The sequence below is a fragment of the Battus philenor genome, unplaced genomic scaffold (genome assembly GCF_028537555.1).
Source record: "Battus philenor isolate CCGP_79_NKW_IND1 unplaced genomic scaffold, ilBatPhil1.0.hap1 SCAF_17, whole genome shotgun sequence".
Taxonomy (NCBI): domain Eukaryota; kingdom Metazoa; phylum Arthropoda; class Insecta; order Lepidoptera; family Papilionidae; genus Battus; species Battus philenor.
The window spans coordinates 8,532,452-8,548,071 of record NW_027181679.1 but is presented as its reverse complement, the minus strand read 5'-3'; the positions used below and the strand labels follow the sequence as shown (position 1 = coordinate 8,548,071).

General features: G+C 38.5%; 1 protein-coding gene across 9 annotated transcripts in view; it reads right to left on the bottom strand.

Moving 5' to 3' along the window:
* Positions 1–3,431: 3,431 nt before the first annotated feature.
* The window catches only part of Atpalpha (sodium/potassium-transporting ATPase subunit alpha), a 57,761-nt gene continuing 45,572 nt past the window's right edge, over positions 3,432–15,620 (bottom strand). For 4 of the 9 annotated variants that reach the window (XM_068763321.1, XM_068763325.1, XM_068763324.1 and 1 more), the window contains 14 exons: positions 15,374–15,544; positions 15,066–15,287; positions 14,757–14,975; positions 14,316–14,496; positions 13,726–13,983; positions 13,056–13,405; positions 12,686–12,937; positions 12,388–12,599; positions 11,966–12,149; positions 11,364–11,579; positions 9,521–9,615; positions 6,342–6,516; positions 5,566–5,798; positions 3,432–5,092 (listed from right to left, as the gene is read on the bottom strand). In XM_068763321.1, coding sequence (XP_068619422.1) covers positions 4,972–5,092; positions 5,566–5,798; positions 6,342–6,516; positions 9,521–9,615; positions 11,364–11,579; positions 11,966–12,149; positions 12,388–12,599; positions 12,686–12,937; positions 13,056–13,405; positions 13,726–13,983; positions 14,316–14,496; positions 14,757–14,975; positions 15,066–15,287; positions 15,374–15,544 — 2,889 coding nt within the window. In that variant the 3' untranslated portion in view covers positions 3,432–4,971. Of the gene's footprint in view, positions 5,093–5,565; positions 5,799–6,341; positions 6,517–8,351; positions 8,447–9,520; positions 9,616–10,805; positions 10,901–11,363; positions 11,580–11,965; positions 12,150–12,387; positions 12,600–12,685; positions 12,938–13,055; positions 13,406–13,725; positions 13,984–14,315; positions 14,497–14,756; positions 14,976–15,065; positions 15,288–15,373; positions 15,545–15,620 lie in introns of all 9 variants that reach the window. The other 5 variants (XM_068763322.1, XM_068763326.1, XM_068763328.1 and 2 more) reach the window with 2 other exon arrangements.

Here is a 15,620-nt window from a genome sequence, read left to right as displayed (position 1 = left end):
ATTCAGTTGTGGGCTCTTTCAGATCAGGGCGCATTAAGAATCTTCGTAGTTTATAAGTTTCAGGATGTAATTATTGAGTGGCTCAATTGTTTCCATCAAATTGGGGTCTTTGGACATTCTTTTATATACGTACATAAAAGATAACCATAGGTTATAAAGAAAAATTTTGAAAAAGTTAATTAGGTTTCTTTACGGAAAAGCTATGAGCGAGATTCTGATATATGCAAATCTTTAACGACGTTTTCCTTAATGGTTTGTAGGGGGTAAATAGTGTTACTTAATTTATGTAAATTAATTTTTACAGATGTAAACTATGTAGTTTACATCTATGGAAGATCCATTCTTAAACAAGACTTAGGTCTAGGAGATACACAGGACATACCTTAAATAAGGTATTAAAACAAAAGATAGTCGAAAGATCAAAACAGCTGTTACTTTGATACGCGGATGAAAAACATAGAAAAATTCTCTATTCCGATGAAAAAATTTTACAATCGAGCAGCGCTACAACAAACAAAATGATCGAGTGAATGCAGCTAGCTTAGAGCTAGAAGCTTCCGAGGTAGTGGCCAAAGTTCAGCGAAGCCATCATCCAGCATACGTCATGGTTTGGAGGGGTGTCTCCTACCAAAGTGTTACAAAACTTTGTTATTGCGAAAAAGGGTTGAAAACTTCATCCAAAGTGTATCAAGATACAGTGTTAGAAGCGACAGTTAAACCTCTCAACAACACCTTATTCAATAACGAAGTGTGGACCATCCAACAGGATTCAGCCTTGGGTCATAAGACACACACTACTCAAATTTTGCTTGAGAAAAATGTTCCAGACTTCATAAAGGCTGATGATTGGCCTTCGGCTAGTCCGCACTTTAACCCTTTGGATTATAAATTGTTGTCTGTGCTATAGGACATAGCTTGCTCTAAGCGTCACCTAAGATATGAGTCGCTCAAGAAATCTTTGGAGGCAGCAGTGACCAAGTTTCCTGTTGAAACCGTCCGTAAATCCATTGACGCATGACCCGACCGTCTAAAAGCGTGCGTTAAAGCTAAGGGTAGACAAATTTGAATTACTAGTTTAGTACGTTAACATATCTTTTTCACTCTACATAATCAGATATAAAACTTTAAAATAAAATATTTTTTTAGAAATGATGAAATGCATTTTAGTAATATGTTACACTCCTATAATAACTCGTTTAACAGAATAACGCCGGTGTTTGTGAAGCGAGGGCGTTGTTTTGCGTGGCTACTCTAGTATCGTCATCTCACAAAAGTCAATTGTGGATTAGTTTTTACAGTATAGTAGTAATTTGTACACACGATTGTACGGAAGGCATTTTGGGACAAGATCATGCTAGTAGCATCGTCTTGAAACTTCTAGAAGAAAGACTAAATTGCCACCATATATATATAAATAATTATTAAACCACTTATGAGTTGGCTGTGAAAATGTTATTTCGCAGACGATTGTGCAGTACGCACCGAAATTAAAAAAAATCGCAAGGTAAGTTGGGACTATCTCATGAAAAAAGGAGAAAACAAACTTGTTTCTAAACGGTGTTCATATTGGAAAATGAGGAGAGAAAAACTTTAAGTTCTGTAAATTACCAGAGAACATGGCGACGAGATAATATAAACTACGTAACAAAAAGGATCTATAGTAGTGAATTCAATAGCTGTTGTTCATTCTATTATTATTATGTCGGGCGTAGATCTTGATAATTAGATGTTACATTACCTGTCCAAAGAAAGACGCTACGCTGGTACAAGAAACTATTTGTACATAGGCTGCAAACGAGCCTTAGTAATACATTTTACTTGTACAATAAATTTGCACCGAATTATCAAATGGATCTGTAAGACTTCCGTTTTATACATGCTCCTTATAAAATCAATCGACGCAACGTTTCGAAAGTGAAACGCGTACTCACGAAGATTGAAAGGGCCCGTGCCAGACAAAAGAAGGTAAACAATGCAAAGGATGCAAAGCACTGAAAAACAGGGTGCAAACAATTTATGATATAATATTTATATTAGAAGCTTCTCGAGATTTCTGCACAACATGCCACTATATCTATTATATTTTTGTAATGTCAGGAAATTGCTTATTTTAGCTAGATCGTTCCAATTGTTTTTGGATTTGACTTTTTATATTTTTTTTTAAATTAGTTAGAATTTACATTCAAGGTTGCTTGGGAGGACCGAACTTCAACATCGGCAAGGAAGGTTAGCATTGGAACAAGATGTGACGGAAGAATCTCTAGCAACTCTTCTATCTAATAGGACGTTGTCGATTATGATAAGGTCAGTTGATTTTCGAACGCCTAGAAGTGTATTGTACGATACCCATTTTAAGATCGACGCATCGTCCGAAGACTCGAGCAAATGTCTCGGTCTCGGAATGACAGGAGTCTATTTGTGCTAGGCGTGGTCGTTTTTGCGGCAACTATAATCACGGAGGTTGTGGTAAGGGCAGGTATCATCATGGCGCCTATATGGAAATAATACTGTAAAGAGTTAGTATCTTATTACAAGACGTTTGTAACACTTTATCAATTTATTTAGCACACGAACAAATTTTTATTAGCGCTTGAGTGCGAGCAAAAAGGACGTGCATTCGTCGTAGGACTCTGGGGCGCACTGTGCTCCGCGACCGAGTGAAAGCGGGCAATAGAACAAAGGCGCAAAAGAAATAAAAGAAACAAAAGAAACAAAAGTAACAAAAGGTCTGCGCCCGCGTCACCGGTGCGTGCATGTGCTCGCTGCACTAATTCGGCACACTAAGTTCGCCCGTCGGCTACGCTCGCCCACAAAATCTTACACCTATTATTCCTTCAGACATCACGTCAGTGTATATACGACTCCCACAACTGCTAGGTTGAGGGCGTCATGGGTTGTTAGCAATTACACTATAATCTGGAGGTTATTAGGAGGCATAAGTAATTTGAAATTATAAAGTTCAGTGCAGTTTAAGTTCTGATAAAAACACATTATTCAATTAATTTATATCATTGAGATTATGACACAATGTAATCAATAATCAAAAGTTCCCTAGTGTTTAATAATACATGGATTGTCATAAAATTTATCATAATACATTTTGCATATGCTAAATAGGATTTAACATAATTCTACACTTTTACTAATTAACATTTGTAAAGTCTGCACATGATAAGTAATATATTTTTTTAAAATATTTTATAGACGATGCCTACAATTTTGTGCCAAAAATATAGTTATAACCATTGCACCACAATATTATTACTTTGTTTAGCGATAAATTGAATCATTTTATGAAAAGGTTGAGAATATTGTCATCATGTGAATTTAAATTACGGAAGTACGCCTGATGTGTAAAATGTACATTGATTTGATTCGAAGGTGACGGTATCCATTTGAAATAAAACAGCCCAATAATATTTTGAAAATGTTTTTTTATTAACACTTACATTTTTACAGCGCTCCTAGCCAACAGAGTAATACTATAAAATGAATCGGTGTAAAGAACAGTCGAACGCAAAACAATGTTAGTCCTACAGTGTACGTCAATCAGACGGCATACAAAGATCTCATCGTCGCGAACTTCGTGATCGACGGCTATTGTCAATGAGATGGACGATGTATCGCATCAGACAAGCACAGGAGGTCACCCTAAAGAAACAAACGTCATTTAAATCTATAAACATTTCATATAATTTAGATTTTATTAGTCGCTATAATGTTATATTTTACTTTTGTAACCATTATTATAATGTTATATGTATTTGTTACGAAAAATTTAAAATAGTCGAGCCGGGACGCCCACGTAGCTGCGCATGCGCTCGCTCGCCGCCCCACCGCTGGGGGCGGAGTGGGACCCGGCCGCGACACAAACAAGATCGCTCTATCATAACTGTATAATTTTAAAAATTTCTAATTACGCATTCCTACGTTTTGTTTATTATCATTTAATTAAGAAATAAAATCTTACGTAGTAACCATGAGCAGCCTATTTTATAAGTTTGACAAAATCTAGTAATGTGAATATTTTAGAAAAGGAAAAGCCGCGCGGTGACGCGTGGGCGACGGTCGACAACGATCGACGGCAGTGCTGACGACGGCGGGCTCCGACCGGGGCCCGAAGCGACGTGTTGCTCCACATGCTCACTTCATCTACGTTACAATTGAAAATACGGCATCAAACATTTCAACTACCTACCTAACAGTAAGCGGTAGTACACTAGACTCAGGCACTCCACATCGACCTTTCACACGCCATGCACCCGACCGAATCGTTAACTAAACATTATCCACTCGAAAAATTAACTTAATCTAACTTCCACTTAAACAATAATAATGGCTTCTTAACTGTAATTTTACAACAAATGCTTTCGTTGGCCGCCGGCACGGAGCGCGGCGGGCGCCGCTGGCCCGCGGGCCTCGTGTGGCGAACGATCTACTGGCTAAACGATATCTTTATTACTTATTTTATAAGTATGTGAAAAACAATCTGATTAGTTATTTACTCTATCTTATACCATTAGTGATGGCGAACAGAATGGATGTAGAGACGGGCGCGCCGCGCTCGCCGCGCTGCCGGCGCGCGTCGGCGTGAGATTCATTTCGCAACCGAGTCCGTGTCTGGCGAACGGTCGCGGTACAAAAATAATATGATCCACAACTTGCAAATAAACGTGTTTCCATTTGAACTAGGTCACCGCATACCCAACTCTCCACTGTGCATATATACATATAGTCATCAAATGATATCATCGTGAAACAATAAGGTGCAGGTGTCCAGGTGGCCAGGTGTCCAAGTGGCCAGATGTCCAGGTGGCGCGGCGGAGCGGCGGCTGGCGGCGCAAGCGGTGAGAAGCGTTCGCGAAGTAGATTACACAAGTGGCGGCGCCGCGACCTCTGTCAGTCTGTTATAAGAACACAAATGAACGGTATGTACGCAGTGATAACGGTGTGGACAATGCTCGGTGCGCTCTAGTAGTAGGTCTCCTGCTCGAGCCAGCCGCCGGGGTTGCGGCGAAGGTAGAAGCGCCGGATCTCGTCGTAGATGAAGATCGACAGCATGAATGGAATCGCCGGCAGCCACCACACGAACCTGCGCGTTTTACATCAATTTTAATTAAAACTTTATTATTTATTGTGTGACGTAATGTCATTATAAAATACAACCAAGGTTTGGGACTAACAAATTAAATAATACATTTTACAGTAAATAACAATATCAAATCGAATTTGAATATGCCTTGTTAAAAATGTAACATCTAATATTTTTTCATTCATCTTCATCAATTCCGTTGAAGCACGTCCGACCACAGCTGGACACAGACCTCCACTATAGATTTCTAATTAGACAGATCTAAATATGTCCATGTAATAAGAGGAAGCTACAATTACTTTTAAAAAATCAGAGACCGATAACAAACCAGCTGGGTCGACCAGCTACAAAAACTTGACACTTTTCTACAAGATTTAACACCCATTTGCAGGAGGGATCTAGATAGTAAAGCGATCTTCAGAAATGAAATGTAGGAAGAAATAAAAAGAACCAGATTATCTACGAGAACTCACTTAAGAGGATACATCCGCAGGCCCTTGTCCATGCCAGGGGTGTAGGACAGGAAAGCGGCGAGCGCGGTTTCGAACACAAGACCGAAGTTCAAAGCCCAGTTGCGCATGCCCTGGTGCACGATGGAGTTGCGGCGCGTCTTGCAGATGATCAGATCGGCCCACTGCACCACCACGATGGATACGAAGAAAGCAGTGTGGCAAGTGAACTCCAGAGCCTTTCGGTCGCGGTAGGTCTGCAATTAATGTTTAAGTTAAAGCAAGTATGCAACGTTTATAACAATTAAACCTTAATTAATAGGGATATATAATAATAATCATTATTATGCCAGTCAGTAGACGCCCAGAGTAAGTCACACGCCTCCCCCCGAGGTCTACGAGGTATCTATTCAAGTGTGCACCAGTTCAGATCCACACTCGAGAATCTTTCTACCTCAACGTTCGTTAATTGCACGAGCAATTCTAAAGAAATATTAACCATAAACATTTTTTTATGGTTATTATTGATGATGTCCGAATAATCGAAGTTCCCTCTAACAAACTTCAATGCCCATACGTACTTTTACAAATACGATCTAAACACAGCTCATATAAATTTTTGTATGTTTAGAAACATTATATAATTCATTATTATTTATAGGCATGCACATAATGTATGGTGCATTATTTATGAGCGTTTTGAACCACATAGTTGAAATATATACTTCCGTGAAATGTTGATTATTCTTAATAATTATATTGCTTTGAGTAAATCATCCGGAAATTCACAAATTACTTACCCATTCCTGTCCATAGGAGTCGGTCAAGTCGTTGATGGCCTTAGAATCCCACTGTTTCCTGATACCAAACAGTTTCAAGGGCAGGAATCCATTCTCAGCCATGATCACGAAGTACACGAAGAATCCGGCCGCAGCCTGGATCATTCCGATCTGTCCGTACGCCATCGAAATCAGCCTGTCGACATTTGGAAAGCATTTTACGACCTGTACTCGCATCTTGTGGTGTTGTTGATCATCTAATTTTTCTATCAATCTCCATCCTAATTTTAAACAAAGTCTCTTTAATTATTAATTAACTTTAAAGTCTTCTACTTACTTCTATCTTAGACTTCTCTTTAGATTAGGATAAAGATAAAGCACTGTTTCTTAAACAGGGAATATCAAAAACTGTAAAACGTATTTATATTTTTTTTTGCGTACAACATATGTTAATTCACAATTAGGCCCTAGTGCTTTTGTATTATTCCTGTTACGGAATTTTTAATTTTATCAAATGAAATTAAAGATTTTATCTTTTAAAATGATTTTATTATTACGATGTATCCTATTGTATTTGTAATATTTATACGAGGCAATATGTATCCTGCGTTCAAGTTGATATTTTAAGAAACGATGCTTTTATTGAGAAAGCTTCTAAATTTCATATACAGCAATATTCTTTTTGTTTTAACGATTATTATCTATAATCATTTGGCGGAAAACATAGATGGTGTCGTAGATACAAAATTACTTAATTAAATCATTCCTCTTTATTAGAGGACAATTTGATACCATCGATGTTTTGTCACAATATAAAAATATATATTAATACTTACGTATTCACACCGCATGCAAATATTTAACATTGAAAGCGTAAGCGGACGTTAATTGTGGTAAAGCTAACAGGCACCACAAATACCGAAAAAGCCAAAGCAAAAGATTGTGTGGCATGTGAGGGCGTTGAAAGCGCCTGTGATGTTCCAACAGCGTGCCAGAAGATATAAAAATACAAATTTACATCATTGTATTAAATACACACATACATTCAAATAAATAAATATATATTTTAGGACTATAAGAACACGCTTTAAATCACCTAGGTCATTCCTTAACTAACACTATTTAAGATCTATTGTGTCTACTTTTCTAGGTTAACAATTGACTAGTACATTTTAAAAATGTACACTAAAACTAAACGCTAATTTTTTTCTAACGTGCATTTCTTTCCGACATCGCATTCGTAACATTTTTCTCTAAATATTAAATATGGAAGAGTGAAGACTGTGAGGAAGTAAATAGAGTCTAAATCCGCTAAATCTATAGAAAAATTATCTATAAATAGTTTACGTCAAATCTATTTGTGAGAGATTGTTAAAATAAAAAAGATCAGAAGTGACTATCTAGGAATCGTAGTTAAGTAGTAGTGGTTAAATGTGTTCGGAGAATGTTCCCGTGTTATTTATTTAGGAACCAATTGCCTAGTGCTTCACGCAGGTATATATATTTCCCAAAGAAAATCACTCTTCCACATCATATTTCCATCGCACCACATGTCGCCTCACCCGTACTAAATGCATTTTTTTTCAACTTTCTATTGCCAATTTAACGAGGGAAATATTTCGTTAACTGACCATTTGTTGTAGCTTTAATAACACGCGTTGTTTGAAAGTACGAACCGTGTAAACTATATTGTCGCTTGGATGGTCGACTAATATAATTATAACAATCTTAATAATATTAATTATATTAAAAGTATAATATTAATTATATTTTATACTGTAACAAAACTAGTTATTAAAATTTGATGTTAAACTTTTAAATTCCAATGGCCAATTAATGAAAAATCCCGCATACAATCCGTTCCAAATATCTACGAGAGTTCTTATAACAAATAAATCAAGTTTTCGGCTTTGAAATAGCTGCGTAGAGTTTCGGAACGGATGTTCCGTAATTTGAAATGTGGGCTATCGATTGCGTTAACACCCATATGAGTATCTAGTAAGCGTCGGGCGCGAGGCGGTGCGGGCCAACCTTCTGTTGACGAGGTTGTCGCGGTAAGGGTCCCGTGGCTGCCGCTTCATGATATCTGACTCGGGTGCTTCGTACGCCAAAGATATAGCAGGTACCTTCGGTAACACCAAGCAATCAGCACAAATCACACAACGGATCACAACCCGCGCCGACGCGCATCACTTACATTATCTCTCTATTTTAATCAAAACACAATACACACCCCGTCGGCTACGACGCTCCAACATCACATACTCTACCACTAACGACGCCGGGGGCGCGTGTTTTAAATATAACAATAACCACTAGGCCTGGCTCGCTTAAAATACAAACTCTGTAAACTATAATAGAGAAAATAGACAAGTTTAGCGTGTTTCATAAGAAGAAATATACTTCATAAAAAAGAGCATAATACAGATTGAAGAACTAAGCTAGTGATATAATAATACAAGCCCTAGTGATATAAAATTAACATATTCAACGAGTATGTGTGTTTGTACGTAGTAATATATCAATACCATATATCAGAGCTCTCCGTTAAATAATGCCGGGTAAGATGGAGTGAACGTGGAACTGGAGCGTACATAAATTGGAAACGCAGACAACGCAATGTGTTATAATTATAGTGTATTATGATGTGCGTGGAGGTCATGAGGGGTGTAAAATAAGTACAAAACGTAGAGAAAGGATATAATAATAGATAAAAAAATATTGACATAAAAGAACGTTAAGATGTGTCCGTAAATTCATGCACGTAAGACGAAAGGTGGCAGAGACAGATAGATATCGACAACTTACCTTGTGAACGACTAACACAAACACACCATAGATAAATAAATAGTATCAAAAACACGTTTACTGATAGAACAATGTGTTTGGCGGCGGGTCGGCCGCGAGCCTGATGAAACACGTTGTTCCACAGCGACATCAAGCTACGAAGGTTAAAGGAAACTGGAGAATCGTTAGTACAGAGACAGAACAAAGATACAAAACAACGCAAGCCACAAGTCTGGGTCGGTGCGATTGTAGCCTTCAGTGCTCCGGGACGGGCGAGTGCGGTCACCGGCCGCGTACAGCAGGCAACAACCAAACCTCAGTACCGAAGACTAACGTACACGTGGTAATAGCAAGCAAGTAGCGGATAGAAATAATATCTTTGAACGAGTGGCGTCGCACTCGTGGTGTTTTACCTCTCGTTAACGAGTTTATCTGTGAAAGGATTACGCGGCTGTCGCTTCATAATGTCAGATTCGGCCTCCTCGTAAGCCAGCGAAATGGCGGGCACCTACACAAACACTAGCTATGAGAGCGAACGGCGAACATCGCGCCCGGATCACAAAGCGCAGTGCATCATTGTCACGTGTGTACAACATCGAACACTCAGTGAGACCGTTGCAAGCAGGCACCGAGACTCCGGAGATACACGCCCACGGACACTTTCCCACCAGTGAGGAATCGTTCACGGTATATGCTTGCATCAGACTCAGCTCAATTATTATCACAAAAATAAAACGAACACATAAAAAATGTAAATCATGAAATGATCTTTGTTGCAAGTACTGAAATTGTTTTTTAAACCAAAATTACCGAATCGGTAAACAATTTGTGGATTTTAATTATTAAGGTCGAGTGAAAAATTTTGAAAAAAATAAAACGTGTCTGAATGATGATGAAGATGATATGACTGTGACTGTTGTAGACTCGGTGTGTTGTGCTTGCCTGTTGGGCTCTTACGTAACCTTGTAACAATATTGTAGCACCCCACGCGATGCAACGCCCGCAAGCGACGGGGCCCGGTCACCTAACCACCCTACCGCTAACTTGGTTCTAACACGCTCTTCTTTACAATGAACATAACACTTTCATATCGGTATGTACATCAAACTAGCTCCGCGTCAAACGATTTAGCACTTGCAGCATTCCAATTAGTCGTGTTATAATTAAAAACTATTCTCGGATGTCATCCATATTGAACATTTTTTATGTTTAAAATTTAGATTCCGTACAACCATAACGTAAATTTCAATCTCAAAATATTTCTGACGTAGTGAGTGCTGATTTTTTAACATTACACTGCTGCCCAAGTGACTTTTGCAGATTTCGCGTGAACTATGGGCCACCGCGCGGAGGGCGCTTAGCGTTTAATCTCTTTTAAGGTAGCAAAGTTCGAGGGTTCCCCAGAGAACCTCGGCTCTGGACGCTACATAATACTATTCCACCGAATATGGGAGCTGTTGAGCTCTTAGATCACTTAAGCGAAGGCTCTGTAAGTGACTAGGTTCACAGGACCTCCGCTTCGCCTGTCATTTGTCGATAAAAAGTTGAACAAGAAAATTTAGACGTTATAGTTGTACAGGAAAACGTTAAATTTGTTGAACATTCACTTGTAACGATATCACAACAATCATGTTATTTTAGCTGAAAACCAATAAAGGGTTATTGTTATTGCCACATCTATCAACACGCATTAGAGACCTCTCGTTGACAAGTTTGTCACAAAACGGATTCCTAGGGGGGCGTTTCATAATGTCTGCTTCGGCTGCCTCGTACGCAAGCGCTATCGCTGGCACCTAGTGTCAATACTTCATTATATACTTTCAAAACCAACTTCTCATCTTACTACATACACATACACATAGTTTTCTAAATTAAGACAATTTTAAAAATAACTTCCTATGTAACAAACAGCTTGCTTGATGATCTTTCAAGTCGTCGTTGTAATAAAAAATATCTTTCCCTTATGTTTTGTCATTTTTTTCTATAGAGAATTTGTATGACTGACATATTGTTCGTTTTTAATAAAAACTTTTTACACTTAATCATCAGATAACTGCGCCACCATTGCTTCTATAAAATATATTTATGGTATTACAATAATACCAGTGAAGTTTCTTTACGGGTTTGTTCATAAGAATCTCATTCAAAATGTTTTCATCTTATAACCATTAAAGTATATTAACATATATGCTGAGAATAGATCTGACAATAGTATATAAAATAAATATGGTGTTTATTACAAAAACTACAACTCACCATGTCAGTTCCAAGATCAATGCAAAGGATCGTGACGGTGCCGAGGGGCAAGGGAATGTCGCAGAGGATAAAGGCAAGGAAGGGCGAAATCTCCGGAATGTTGGAGGTCAGGGTGTAGGCGATAGATTTCTTCAGGTTGTCGAAGATCAGTCGGCCTTCCTCTACGCCAGTTACGATCGAAGCGAAGTTGTCGTCCAGCAGAATCATGTCCGCAGCCTAGGAGAGTTACCGGTTAAAAATTTAGTAAATTGATAACCATTATTTTTAGCCCTTAGTACCAAAGTCGTCCAGATCCCCAAGGGTCTAGGATGGACTCGACTTAGTAATGTAGTTAGATAATATTTTTTCAGAGCTCAGTGACTGTTACTTTTAAAACTTGCATTTTCTATATTCAGTACGTGTTGAAATTAGCAAAGCGCGGTTGATTCCAGAACCGTTGTTCAGAAAAAGGGACGAAATACAACTGGTGAGTCACTATTTTTGAAAAAAAAAACACTAGAAACGGTATAATACCGTATTGATACTCGCAATGACAATGTAGGTCCGTTCTTTAACAATATAAAACAACTATAGAACAGTTTTTAAAATATAACGACACTCACTTGCTTAGAAACATCAGAACCGGCAATTCCCATGGCGACACCGATATCCGCTTTCTTGAGAGCTGGAGAGTCGTTTACACCGTCGCCGGTCACAGCCACAATGGCACCCAATCGCTGGCAGCCTTCCACGATGATCAGTTTCTGTTGCGGGGAGGTACGGGCGAACACAATCTCCGTGTGGAACCTGACATAAAAATAATAATTACATTTCATTTTTAATCAACCTGGGGTTTAAAATGTATATGTGAGTGAGTTTTCTAGCTCTGAAAAATACTTATTACCAAAATCAAGATGTACTATTGAAATTAAAAGAACTTTTATTTTACCTTCACTAATTTCCAAAATTTCTTTAATAATTTGCTTAATTTGTATTACGGAATAAATTCTCGTGATTGAACCACAATATGCAACATCCTACTCACTTGAGAATCTCGTCAAGTTGATCAGAGTTAAGTTCCCTAAGTTCAGTTCCATGGACGACAGCGGCCTTGGCTTCACGGGGGTTGACTTCAGACACGGGAATGTTCAAGCGAGCGGCGATGTCTTCAACGGTTTCATTTCCTTCAGATATGATGCCGACCGACTTAGCGATAGCTTTGGCAGTGATGGGATGATCACCAGTAACCATGATAACCTGTGTCATAACAGAATTTAGAATTATTTTATTTCAATCCTAAATTTTAAAAATCTAAATTTTAGTTAAATTGTTTTTGTACAAACCTTGATACCGGCGGATCGGCACTTAGCAACAGCGTCGGGTACAGCAGCTCTGGGCGGGTCGATCATACTCATAAGGCCAACGAAACGAAGGTTGTCTAGTGGGAAGTTAGGATCATCCGTGTTGAACTTGTAGCCGATGGGGTACTTGTCCGATGGCAGTTGTAAATCGCAGAAACCGAGCACACGTTCGCCCAGACCGCCTAATTCGAGGTATGCGTTATTGAAAGCTTCTTTCATCTCCTCGTCCAAAACCTAAAATAAATTTAATATTATTTAGAACATGTCAAAATTTATAAGACTTTTTTTTAAGTCTGTTAAGCACATTTAAAGAACGTTGCAGTAGTAGGATAAATAAGTAAAGTTGTTGCACCTTTTCCTTGCCACCGATGAAGATGGTACTGCAGCGTTCTAAAATCCTTTCCGGGGCTCCCTTCATCACCAGCAAATGACGGGGATCGCTTGGGTCATCGCTCTCATGGATGGACACTTGGTATTTGTTAGTAGAGTTGAAAGGAATTTCACAGACTTTCTTATTCCGCTTCCTGATCGACATGACGTCACCAAGGGCCAGTTCCATGCATTTGAGTAGAGCAGCTTCGGACGCATCACCAGCGACTTCCTTCTTGAGGATTGGCACTCCGTCTTGACCACCTTTGAATTCGGCGCGGTTGCAGAGGGTAGCGATCTTAGCGAGAGCCTTGAATCCAGGACTGGTGCGGTCTGATATAATAAAAATTAAATAAGAGCAGAGCTTAAACAAAGTACACTTGGTATCAAATATCCCAAGACCGATACATTTAGGTTTAGTTAGATTTATTTAATAGTAATAAAAAACATTACAATTTGCATTTTTTCTTTGGTGATGTGATGATGAATATAAAATCTAAATTTTACTACGTTAACGAAAGTTATCATTGTTCCCAAATCAAAGATCATCAAATCTTAGCTTCGTCAAATTATATACTTTTCTACGAAAGTATCTAAATTAAAAAGTCAGACAACGTGAATTAAATGGACACGTAGCTGTTGGTGCAACTAACCATATTGAACTCCAGATTGATCTTCGGTGGTGTCAGCTTCGATGATCTGGTTATCGAACCACATGTGAGCGACAGTCATTCTGTTCTGAGTCAAAGTTCCGGTCTTATCCGAGCAGATGGTCGAAGTGGATCCAAGGGTCTCTACAGCCTCCAAGTTCTTCACCAGACAGTTCTTTGAAGCCATTCTCTTGGCAGTAAGGGTCAAGCACACGGTCACCGTTGCTAACAGGCCTTCAGGTACGTTAGCTACAATGATACCTGTGAAGATCGTCAAGTGTAAGTTATTTTTATGTATGACTTGACATAATTTTCAAGCCTAGGTATTTTAACTACAAACGTAATAATTTGTATATTTTATTTATGCTATAATGTACATCAATAGGACGTAAAAAGAAATCAAATGGAATGGGAAAAAAATAATTACAATAAAACCGTATTGCAATTGGCTAGAGACAAATTCCAGATAACTAACATTTAAATATATAGATAGTTTTAAAACATCCAGCAAGTGTGGGTATAACATGTACCAATATATACAAAAAAACTTACTGATATAATTTTTAAAAATATTACATGATGCTAATGCATACCAATTAAGAAGATAACAGCATCGAGCCAGTGGTAGCCGAGGATGAAGGCGATAACGAAGAAGGTCACACCAAGGAACACAGCGACACCAGTGATCAAATGGATAAAGTGGTGGATTTCCTTAGCGATAGGAGTCTCTCCCGTGTCCAGACCCGAAGCCAGACCGGCGATACGTCCCATCACCTATATGCAGAAATTACAATAATTAAAGACACCTATTCAAAATTAGAATAAACTCAAAAAAATTAACAAGATAAACAACAGCATCATTAAGCAAACGAATATTACGTAAATATTTTTTCTCAGCATGGTAATTACAAATATATTAGCAATAACTAAATGAATCACTTTGATAATTACAACTAAATGTATGTTTTTATAAATCCTTATCATCGTAATGTAAGTTGGCAATTTTTTAATAATTTTATCCCGTAAACACTGACCGTGTTATCACCGCAGCAAATGACGATGCCCTTAGCGGTACCCTCTACAGCGTTTGTGGAGAAGAATGCCAAGTTCTTGGTTTCCAAGGGGTTTTCGTTGGTGAACTCGGGGCCGCGGGATTGGGGTTCAGATTCTCCAGTTAAACTCGAGTTGTCTACTTTGAAGCCGCGCGCTTCGATGATACGGATATCAGCGGGGATTCGGTCACCGAATTTCACCTGGAATAATATTACCAGTTAATTTATATCATAACTATTTTTAATTCATCCTTTATTTTTTTTATTAATAATTTGATCAAAAGTATCTACCTCAACAATATCACCAAGCACCAAGTCTTCAGCGCGGAGCGTCAGTTTTTCACCTTCACGGATAACAGTAGCGAATTGAGGTACCATGTTCTTAAAAGATTCCATGATCTTAGACGACTTGCTTTCCTGGTAGTACGAAAAGATACCCGTAACGATCACGACAGCCGCCAACACAATGCCAAGGTACAGATTGTCATCCGCAGGTTCTTCAACGGTACTTGCCTGAAAACAAAAATCATAGTAAGCTCTGTCATTTTAGAAGACATACAGAAAGATTCAATAATACTCAAGTGGCATAGGAAACACACCTGAATTCCGTACGCAATAAAGCAGAGAATAGCACCAATCCAGAGTAGTAACGCAAAGCCGCCGAATAGATTTTTACAAAACTTCACCCATTCGGGTGTCTGTTTTGGAGGAGTGAGTGCGTTCGGTCCGTCTCGTTCCAAGTTTTCTTTCGCTTTCGCATGACTAAGGCCCTGGTAATGAAAAAAAAAACAATTTAATTTCCTTATTGGTAGTTAATCATTAACAGCGAAGACTAAAAATCCATAA